The following is a 12,082-nucleotide window of genomic DNA, read 5'->3' as shown; positions in this document are numbered from 1 at the left end:
TAATTAGAAAATAATGAAGTGCATCTTCTTTAAAATCTGTAAATTTGAAAATCCTTCCACTACGTCAAAAATTATACTTGGGAATTATACGGGCCCCTATTATACACTACGGACCTTTCCATTTATAGCCAGTAGGAACAGATGTTCACCTTATTGGCAGTCTATAATGCTCCGAAATCTGTGAAAAGTCTCGATCATCTTCGTTATATGCATTACGTCAAGTCTACAAAACTTAATAAACCTATGCAGCTTTCAAATATTCCACCAACAAGTGCAGCTGCTCATCAACATTTCGAACGTGTATATTATCAAGTTCAAACTTGGTTAGGGCATGATTTGGAACCCCAGGTATGGGGTTGGGCAATGCGAAACGATTTTCTGGAGCCTATCATGACAATTTTACCACCTGCTCCAGAACATTTGCTAAATACAATTTTCTGCAACTGCAACAGTGGTTGTGGTTCGCGATGCGGATGCAGGAAAGCGGACTTGCAATGCTCTTTAGCTTGTGGCCAATGTAATGGGAAAGCTTGTCTCAATGCTCTACCATATCAGAGCGACATTAACGAAGATGGAACTTTTGACCCCGAAATCATGGAAGAACTTGAAACAAATGTCGTTGAAGACGATAATGAAGACCAGTTTGAAATTTACCAGCAGCCGGAAGACGACGATGAAGAGGAAGAAGATGATTAAAATTATAAATTGTAGTTTTTGTACCCTTTATTCCATTTTTTTACTTTTAATAAAAATAAATGTATTGAATGATATTATTTAATAAATTTTTGTTATTTTTTTTTATCATGTAAGAAGTTATTAATATTAATAAGGTTTAAATTCAAATATAATTCCTATATTTTCATTAACAATTCTGCAATTTCATGGGCAGGTAAGTGTTGTTAAATAAATTAATACTGAATAAAAAGTGAATAGGTTAGGAACAAATGATAAAATATAATATAATAGTTAATAAAAATTGACAAATATTTATAATCATTGATTTATCGATAGTTCATCAACTATATATGGCGCATTTTTGATCAGAGGCACCGGTTGACCTGAAGTGATGCCGTGACGGCGCGCTCTCCGCCCTCTATCTCGAAAACGGTTCACCGTATGAAAATTTGTAGAGAATTTTGTATTCTACAATATTGATAATAAATACCAATAGCAAAAAACCCATAGGAAATTAGATATTTACAAAAAAAGCGCAAAATCCGATTTGTGTGACCTTTGACCTTGAAATTTAATAGTTGCGTACACCCTACCATATGTAGGTTTTGAGACAACTTTTAGGGTGTCAATATACAAGTATTTACAGACTTACAGCTGGGTATCTCGAATTCCGAGGTGAACTTACTATAATGCCTGGACTATTACAGATAACTATTCAATACACTGAAAATATTATAATAAAGGCGAAAGCGTTAATGCCGGCATAAGAATCCACGGGATTAAGAATTTAACTTGAGGTTTTACTCTGAAATGATTTGTACAAATTTTTTCCCATCTAAACAGAAAATGGGTGTTATTTGACTTTGAGACTAATTTGTAGACACGGCAAGAGTTAGAAGATAGTTATAAATGTAAGCCAGAATAGCAATGACTGTCCGCATTTATAAAAATACATATAAATATGTTTAATAATAATAATAATAATAATAACCCAACGATAACCCTCCTAGCGCCAACCGACGCGAGGGGCGCAATCCGCATACTTACGGAATTAGCCGAGTCAGAAAAGGCAAGAGAGTTTTTTAAGTGTTGAGATCTAAAACTGCTCAGCTACAGAAACAAAAATTTCAACAGCTAAGATTTATAGTTACAATATAATACATTGTTACATATTTATTTATTAAGAGAAAACAATTAGGTCTTTTTAATTTTTAAAAATGAGTCAGATAAGTTTGGAATGAGAATGACATATACGGCGGAATGGCTCGTTTAGTTCAAAATTTGATCTACAGGATTTTAACAGTAAAGGTCTAAATTGTCTCGAAAGGCGAGCCGGGATATTAAATTTAATTTCAGACAGGAGAAAAGAACTGCAAACTGTTCCATTCAAAATTTTCACTAAGAATATTATGCCAAGCATTTCCCTACGACTAGAAAGTGTAGGTAGATTAATAAGTTTTAAACGACTAGTGTATGGAAGTAGACTTACCCTAGAATCCCATCGGAAATGCGCTAAGGCGAAAAGTAAAAATTGTTTTTGAGCAGACTCTAACTTGTCAGAATGGATTTGGTGGTTAGGGTTCCATACAACAGAGCCATATTCCAATATAGGTCTAACCAAAGTTGTATAAAGTGTTTTAGTAATATAGGGATCTCTAAATTCTTTAGACCAACGTTTAACAAAACAGAGGACAGCTTTTGCATTCAAGACTATGGTATCAATATGAAGACTACAATTAAGCTTAGGGTCCATATTAACTCCCAAATCAACATAGTTAAAAACTTGCACTAGAATATGGTGTAAGAAGAGTGGTGCACAGATCTACGGGAAAAGCACATCATCTTGCATTTATTGACATTCAATGGCAAATCATTTCTATCACACCATGCAACCAAATTGTTTAAGTCTGTTTGCAACAGACACCTTTCTTCAGTTGAAGTGTATGATTTAAAAAGCTTTACGTCGTCAGCGTATAATAAAATTTTTGAAAATTCTATTACTGAAGAGATATCGTTAATAAACAACAAGAACAGAATCGGGCCAAGATAACTACCTTGCGGAACACCTGAAGAAACATTAATTGTATCTGAAGGTGTATCCTCAAATATCACTCGTTGTGTTCTATTATAAAGATAGGAAGATACCCATTGAAGGAATCTTGGCTGAAAGCCCAGCAAATCAAGTTTATGTATGAGAATCGAGAGATTTACTTTATCGAAAGCTTTGCTAAAGTCTGTGTATATAACATCCGTATGCTTATGTTCCCTAAAACCCAATGATACATGGTTTACAAATTCAAGTAAGTTTGTCATAGTCGAATTCCCTTTACGAAATCCATGCTGATATGAGGAAATTAACGGAGAAATCGAAAAGGTTATATGGTCAGTGATGATAGCTTCAAAAAGTTTAGGTATAACTGACAGTTTTGCGATACCTCTATAGTTTTCCATGTTGGATCTAAATCCACTTTTATGCAAAGGAATTATAAATTACTGTTTCCATATTGAAGGAAATATACCGTGTTTAAGAGAGGAATTAAATATCCTTGTCAAAGGCAAGTAAACATATTTGGCACTATTTTTTAGGAAGCATGAGGGTATCATGTCTGGGTCATAACTAAAAAATGGTTTTAACTTATTTAAATTAAGTCGGACGTCTTCTTCAGAAATAATTGGAGCGTTAATTAAAGTATTCGAACACAGCACGTGCTGATAAGAAAAAGTTTTGGAAGAATTATTACAGTAGTTTGACTTGAAAAATTCTGCAAACATATTGGATATAATATCATTGTCACTTGAAATGATAGATTTGTATTTCATCGCGGACGGAAATTTGGAAATCCTGGGTTTGGAGTTGACGAAATCATAAAACGATTTTGGATTACTTACAATATTCATTTTTACTATATTTAAGTTATTATTATAACATTCTTTGTTTTGGTCAAAATATTGTCGACGCAATAGAGAATATTTTAAACAGTCGACAAGTGAACCGGTTTTTTTTAAATGTTTAAAGGCTCGAGTTTATCTGTTTTTCAATTTATATAACTCTTTCGAAAACCACGGACTTATACTTTTGCTTTTATTAACAATTACTATTGGAACATACTTTTCAAATAATTTCGTAATAATGTTATTAAAATGAGAGACACTCAATTCAATGTCACCATTATAATTAGGCCATTTTATTGTAGAAAGTTCTGTATTTAACTTTTTAAAATTAACTTTTGCAAAGTTAAACCGAGTACAGAAGCACGAAGTTTGATGATTATTATCCCGTACATTGTCTGATATTTCGACAGACATTTCCAAAGCAGGATGATATGAGTCCTCTGGTAGAACAAGAGGATTACTCTGAATAACGGAACACTTTGAAGAGGTATCAACGTATACTAAATCTAATCATTTACCAAATTTATTCGGAATCAAATTATTTTGGTTCAGACCCAACTCGGACATTTTTTCGAAAAACACTTTAAAACATGACAGATTGCAAATCGGCACGATATAGTCATCGAAAGGTTTCCACGAAACACACTGTAAATTGAAATCACCTAATACAATTATTGAATCAGCATTATTTGCCATCGAGGTAGTACTATTTATTAAAGAAGCATGCTGCATGTATACAGATAAGTCCGAATGGGGTGGTATATAAGATAGGGTTAAATAAATTAAGCAACTATTAACGTACACAAAACTTAAGAACATTTAATACTTATCTTGCAACCCAGAGTTAAATCACTAAAAAAATTTCAAATCAGTGAAAAAAATCAATTAAATTTGAAGATTTGGAAAAATCAAACACAAAAGTTCACAGTCAAAAAAATTACAGCTTTAGAGCTTGAAGTGTTGCCACCTTTATGCGGCATTTACAATATAGAATATGTATATCCGTTTCCGTGGATTACAACGTAAAAGTAACAAAAGAAGGTTAAAAAACGTCCTTGTGGCTAAAACAAAAAGTACAGTGCTTTCAAAAAACAAAAAAAAAATGTTTAAAGCAAATAAACATGAAGAATTTGTTACAAAGAACAAAAGGGGTTGGGCGATCTTGCTACTTTGGAAGAACAAAAGATACTTAGCGGGAAAGTATGAAAGGCTTCGTGTCTTAAATATACTGAACATATTCAGACTACAATGACAGAATTCAAAGTGAACAAATAATGGTTAAAAATAGTCAAGAATCCGAAGAATACATTGTCAAAAAGTTGTATGAGCATGTAGTTTAAATAATAAAAATTCCATTCGAATTTAAAAACTCAAAATGCTGCCTGATGACTACGAAGCCGCTTGTTCTCTGTTAGAACAACGGAAAATGCAAATAGGTTTTTGTATTGTACATGCTCGATTGGACGGCTAACAGAGCTGAAAAATTTCGAGCAGGGAGTTCACCATTTTCTGTTGCAGAAATGCGTATACACCAACATAAAGAGAAAAATTAAATACTTTGAACAAAAAATACAAATGCCGCTTCACATATGCGTGATAATTTTTTGTCATATAAACGATTTTTATAATGAAAATTTGATAAAATATAATTTTTTTGTACAAATGCGGCATGATAAAATGCGAAAGAGTATGGAAAAAAATATGTTTTACTTTTTTAATAATTTTCTAATTTCGATTGTTACAAAATTAATAATTTATGTATGGACCTATGTACATCAATATGGAGTTCATTTGCATTCTCTGGTATGTAAACAGGTAGGAATAGAATTTTTGATATTATCACTTATCAATAAATACATGTGCGCTCACTGCTCTATATGTAAGTAGCTATGTACAAATATGCGTATGTCGTTTCAAAATAAGTAATGCATACACAAATCTACATACATACTTGTATATGCGTAAAAATGTAAGTACGTCAGCCAATAGAAAAAAAATACAAACATTCTTGTACAAAAAAACAATTCTCTCATGTAGCATAAGCAGCATCAGAAATCAATATGACAGTTAAATCCTAAATTTTGTAGTAAATCATACAACAAAAACATTTTCATTCATGAACGCTGGCGCACATGCAATAAGCTAAGTCGATTCATTAATAAAAGCAAACGCCTTACAGAGAATGTAAAATATAGAGAAGGTCCAACAACGGACCAGCGTGTGAATTGTCAAAACCTAACAAATTACGATGAGCATGTTTCACCACAGCTAGCTCGGAAGGAGAAATTTTAACAGTAGCGCGTGAACAGAGCTGAGCATTCAATGAAAATTATGCTCAGAAATTTGCATTGATATTCCTGCCGAATGTTAGCCTTTTGGCTTAGATTTTTATACGTTTATATGCAATCATATTCATTGATATGAATTTCATTTTGCGAGTTTTTATGAATGCCTGCGAAATTGATAAGACTCTATTAGATTATGTAATTTTCAAAATAATATTTATGGTCAGTTTGGGCATTTAATAATATTATATAGTTTTTACATAATATGCATTCCCAATAAATATTTTGTATGATAATTTGTTACTAATAGTGATTAAATTTATTAAAACGTAGACATACATCTTTTATCATATTCATCTTATATAGTCATATGTACATATATCTGAACATGCGGATTTGAATTTACGCATTCAGAAATTCAAATCATAATTTTATCACTTATCAATACACTATACTATGTGCGCGCATTGATTTATATGTCAACATACATATGTATGTATATATAACAGATAACAGTAGATTTTACAAGTTTAAAATATTTTTCAATTTTAAAACATTTTTCAATTTTAAAATATTTTTCCATGACAAAAATCTCCGTCAATATGTATATCATCCATATATGTGTATATATAATATTTAAACATACATATTTACGATGATTTGTAGGCAAAGCTGTTAGAGCGGCAAGGGAAGCGGTGACAATCGTCGGCCGTTCGTTATTTTTTTTGGCATAGCTCGGATTTTCTACCATCAACACAATGTTGTGACGCTTTGTCGTCGCGTCAGTCCTTCGACACAGTGACTCTTTGACAAGAAAACAAAAAACGTGAGCTTCGGCCATTAGTTGTCCGTGGCAACGGAGATTTCTCATGAAACAATGGGTGTACTTATTTACATAGGTACATACGTTGCATATAGACAAATTAACAATTATAATGGGTACTTTCATATTTGTTTACATGCACACATAATTATACATATATTATAATATTTTGTATAAGAATATTTGGGACCGCTTGGTCTTTTCTTATCGGGTTATGTCAAGCAAGAGGTGTACAAAATCAAACCCAGAAATCTGACTGAACTGAAACAGTCAATTAAATAGATAATTAAGGCAATCCCGAATTAGGTGTCGCATATGCGTGGTTGAGCATGGAGGAATAATTAATTGTTTAAATAAAATAAAAATTTCTATACAATAAAAAAATAAATGTAATACAGTGACTAAAAAGAAACTTATTACGGTTTAATTTTGTAGCACGATTCGTTAGCCCCCCTGTATAGGCAGAATATCTTCCAATTATATGCAAAGTCGTTTGCACATTGTAAATATGCGAATCTGTAAGCCTACATTTCTTAACATTGGAATTAGCACTATTTTTCTCAATTAACACTGAAAATGCTCAATTCTACCTATTTTTGAGTCCCCTGATTTTCTGTGGTGAAACACGCTCATCGTTTTCAGTTCCCCTGCGAAAAGTGAAATATTTTGATAATGGCCGCACTGTGAACCTTCTCTATAATCTACATTCTCTGCGCCTTACACATATACCGAGCATGTGTTTGCCTGCAAGCGACTTTTCGCGACGATGGCAAAGGCTAAAAATCATAAATTGAACAACTTTCTGATGTTCCCTCTAGAAGGGAAAAGTGACAACCCTGTCAACCCACAAAACAGAGAAAAAAGTGACAAAAGTAAAACATTTTTCCGTGGCTAGCAAAAGTCTGCGTCAAGATGTATGCACGTTCATATATTATATAAACATACATGTTTACAATGATTTGTAGGCAAAGCTGTTAGAGCGGCAAGGGAAGCGCTGACAATCGTTTGTTTATCATTCATCATGGCATATCCTAAGAATTCCCTGGCTAAGAAAATCAACATGTAGCATGCGTGTGAAATGCCGACGGCAAAACACAATTTTGTACTTTTGTGACCATACATGAATTTTTTTAAGAGATATATCAAAATATTTTTAAATTATTACTAATAACTCACAATAAAGTAAAAATGAATTAACATAAAATAATTTAAAAATTAATAGTTCAATAAAAGGGAATATATTTCAAACGGCATGCCAATATTCCCTGCATCATTTCTTTTCCATATTTGCCGGTTGGGCATGTTAATAGAGCTGTATTTGTACAGATTCCCCGCTGTTATAAAAGCGAGAAATGTTAGTTAAATTTCTTGCTTGTGAGGTGAATTCACCGACTGAAATTTTACAAATGTTCGCTGTCTAACCTGCACCTTCTCGTTCTTCTAAGTTCTCTGATTGAACATTTTTTTTGTTTTGAAAGGTCTAGTGGCAACTTGATTGCTGATTGTGTCATTTGCCCACCATCTGTCAAAGTAGTGTCAATGACTAGCGGGACAACTCCCAATTCGATGGTGATCGTACTTTTTGTATTAGTAGTATATTTTGACTTCAACTATAGCTCAATCTATATAATCCAGTCATTCTATCGACCTTACACGGTCATCTGTTAGAATCATGTAATAAAAAATAATTAGTATTAAAAAGTTTGAATTTAAAAATTTAGATATAAATGATCCTATCTTCTGAGTTTGATTTTTCTGTGTAGTTTATGCAACATTTTATTCAAATCGGTTCAGTAGTTCACCATAATTTCATGTCTCAACAACTACTTGACCGATTAGATTAATTTAGTTAGAAATTTAAAAAAAAATTATGAGAGTTCATTTTACTTTTGTAGGTTGGACCTTCATTCGTACACTTGGATTTAAAATCGTCGGTATTTGGACAAATTGACATTCTGCAAACTGTAACACCCATTGAACCACTTGTACAAAAAGTTTCTCACAGGTTCTACGCACGACGGGTTCTCGGACCTATGGTAAAATTGATGATTTTCGCCGAAAGTGTTATGGTAACATTTATCTTTTTATTTTTTTTTTCTTGTATTAATTCTTATTAAAGCTTATTTATATCTTATAGTTTGAAAGAGACATGGTTATCTGGAACCACAAAGTATTTCGTAACACACCATTACTAGTTAAAGAAGATATTGCCATAAGAAGATTTCGAGTGTGGTTCTCACAATTTTATACAGAAAACAGCATGTCATTTATTGATGCACGGAAAATATTGGATTGGTAACATAGTTTATATGTTTTATTATATGTAATAAACGAAAATTCTTACAATAGTGAAGAAGTTATATTTTTTAATAAGTAAGTAAATGAAGCTGAATAGCGCAACTCCGTTAGCAGTCTCTATTCACTAATTGAGACATTTTGTAATAAAGTATCCAATCCTAAGTCACAAAACAATGTCTCAAATTTGTCACCTGATAGTAAGCTGGTCACAAAACTGATAAGAATTCTTGTTTTCCATTTGTAATATTAACGCTTCACTTATATTATCATCAAAGATATTAATCGATTGCCGATTTTTATATTTTGCAAGCAACTCAAACACGTAAAAATAAAAAAATAAAAATCAATTTCAAATAAATTTCCTAATTATTGTGATTTAAAGAAAAAAATTTTTTTTATTTCTTTTTTATTAGTAAATATGCTTTTTGGCTTTGTTATAGAAAACTCAGTATTTGTAATCTTTTTTAAAAGATACAAATTTTTTTTCATTTATGTTTTATAACATCTAATCAATTGAGAAATTATTGTCACTGTGACGTACTGAGTTAAAAAATCGTAATTTAAAATCTCAAATTTATAGACTTGTTACTGTATCAAAGTACTGAATTCCGATATAAAATGAAATGTTAAAATACTTTCTAAAATTGTAATGACTCAAATATGTTGGCACTATTTTTGAATTTCTTTCAGACAAGTTTTACAATCTATCACTAAGGCTACAGCGTTTACTGCCGTCGCTGCATTCGGTCAGGTATAGAGGTGGTGCCTCATTACTGTTGGGAGACTCCTTGCTACTTGTTGCTTGTGTGCTTCCACGATTGTGGTTGTTGATTACGAAATGGTGATGTGATCATGGTGAACATTACTTCGAACGGATGCGGATCGAGTATTCCGGCCTCATCACTGCCCAAATGAGGACCATCCTCGAATGTCTCAGTGATCTCTTTTACTAATTTTGCGGTGTAATTTTTGTATTCGCTTAGCGCAAGTCGCAAAGCTACTAAGATAATAAGCAGTATTATTGTGGCTATAGAAACCACTCCTAAATTCAACTTCTTCTCGTAGGACGGCGATGTTATTAATAATTTTCTGTATTAATAATGCCTTAAAAGTTGTTGCCCAGGTAAGAACATTATTTCTGTTGCGTTGCGTATTGGGTGGCGTTTATTTTTTCATACTTGATGGATGGTGAACTTTTTGCCACTACACTTTTGACTGACTGCAGAGCACAAGCGGTGTTTATTTTGCTGAATTTATCAATGTCGATTGTCCGCATTTAATAGCATTAATTGCATGTATTAATTTTACCAAGGTGTATGTTTCAAAGATAGGATACTTAATTAAAAAGTACAAGTTATTCTTATTTAATAATTAATCGCATTGTCAATGCTATTAACATCATTGTTATCTATAAGATGTATCATGGTGCTACCTAAAATCAATTTAGGTCAGACTTTGAGATCGTGATCGATAGCAGTTCGAAGATTACTATTTATAGCTAGTAATGCTTCGTAAAGATCACCGATGTCTATCTATTACTTTTTCGTTGATTTTATGATAATGTCGTTTGTTAGCGTAATTTGCAAGATTTTTTCTGCATACGGGTACTAATTTTGAACTGCTTGTTAGAATCAACAGGCATATTCCGTCATGGGTATAGTCTCTTGAAGTCAGGGTGCCGGCACGACTTTTAATGCAGTATTAAAAAACTAAATGCTTCTTGCCTATCCATTGTGAATATCTACAGTTCAAAATAAAGCCTCACTGCTTCGAATATCTTCATGAGTACATGAGAAAAAAAGTCCAAGAATTTTTTCGTTTCGGCATTCATTGTAGCGTGTAACATCAAATTGATAAAGTTTATCAAAGTTAGAGTTGGTGTAATCCGTTAGCTTTTGCGGTATTGTGGTCTTCAAAAAGAATGTTAATATCATTCTGGAATACAAAATATGAAATAATGAAAGAGTTAATTAGGGTAAATGAACTTCTCCTTAAGAACGGTGGAGTGAATAGATCTGTTATTCTCTATAAATGTAAGCATATATAGTATAGATAATATTTTTTGTGTTTTGTGGAATCTGAATACATTAGTATATCAATTCAAGAGTTAATTTAAAACTGTGAAATGCTACTAGGCCCTCAAAACTTATTGAAATTTTTTGGTTGACTGAGTAGCACTTACTTTGGTACTTTCCCCTGTGAACATATCTGTCAGAGGTTTTCCAATACTAGACAAACCTCAAGAAAGAAAAGAAGTCACATAAGTTTCCCGCTTGATCTACTTCCTTTTTATCAATGAAATTGAGTTATTATAATGGGAAATTGTGGGTCAAATGATTTTAGTGGTAAGAAGATTAGCTACTTCTTCGTTTTTAAAATCAGCTACGTCCATTGGATATTGGTAAAATCTGGAATAATTCGGTTTTTGCTTCGGTTGTTGGAATTATACTAGTTTTAAAGAGTAGCGACTTGTTAGGGTCAAGTAACGCTTTATTACTATTTTTAGAAACAATCTCAATCTGTTTAGGAGGACTTAGGACTTTTAATTATTTACTAATCATTTACAAACTTTCAAAATATTATTTTCAAAATTATTAAATAATTGAATAACAAATAAACAATAAACAATTATCATCTAAAGCTAAATTCGGATACAGAAGATAATCACATACTCTTGGAATTCTCAAGAATCAAACGCAACGAAACACTTCCGAAACATTTGTATATTAAATAAAAAAAACAGATATAAGTCCAGGTACAGCAAACCATTTAATATCCCCGCCTTTCGCACAAATGTACAAATTTGAATGATTTGTCCGATTTTGCTATTAAAAATTAAATTTATAATCCAAAAATGAGAATTTTAAACTGTTATCATATTTTATTACAATATTTAAAAATTGTAGTATCTTTTGAGCAGAGATATGCACACGCAGTTTCAATGTAAGATGGCTTCTTGAATATAGTATATTGTACATACGAACAGTGTAAAAAGAAAACAAAATTTAATGATGACAGATTTATATTATTTCATAACACATCCCTTTAATAGAACATCTGACAACACTAAAAGTAGTTTAGTTTATAGTTAGTAGTTGTCAATAGATGA

The 12,082-nt window shown here is 32.0% G+C and overlaps 1 protein-coding gene across 2 annotated transcripts in view; it reads left to right on the top strand.

Moving 5' to 3' along the window:
• nvd (cholesterol 7-desaturase nvd) overlaps nucleotides 1-9,023 on the top strand; it is a 410,950-nt gene extending 401,927 nt beyond the window's left edge. For both annotated transcript variants that reach the window (XM_070112982.1, XM_070112983.1), the window contains exons 7-8: nucleotides 8,571-8,744; nucleotides 8,813-9,023. In XM_070112982.1, the coding sequence (XP_069969083.1) occupies nucleotides 8,571-8,744; nucleotides 8,813-8,974 (336 nt within the window). In that variant the 3' untranslated portion in view covers nucleotides 8,975-9,023. The remainder of the gene's footprint in view (nucleotides 1-8,570; nucleotides 8,745-8,812) is intronic.
• The last annotated feature ends 3,059 nt before the right edge of the window (nucleotides 9,024-12,082 follow it).

This window comes from Bactrocera oleae, chromosome 2, assembly GCF_042242935.1.
Source record: "Bactrocera oleae isolate idBacOlea1 chromosome 2, idBacOlea1, whole genome shotgun sequence".
Lineage (NCBI taxonomy): Eukaryota > Metazoa > Arthropoda > Insecta > Diptera > Tephritidae > Bactrocera > Bactrocera oleae.
This window is presented reverse-complemented; position numbering and strand designations above follow the sequence as displayed.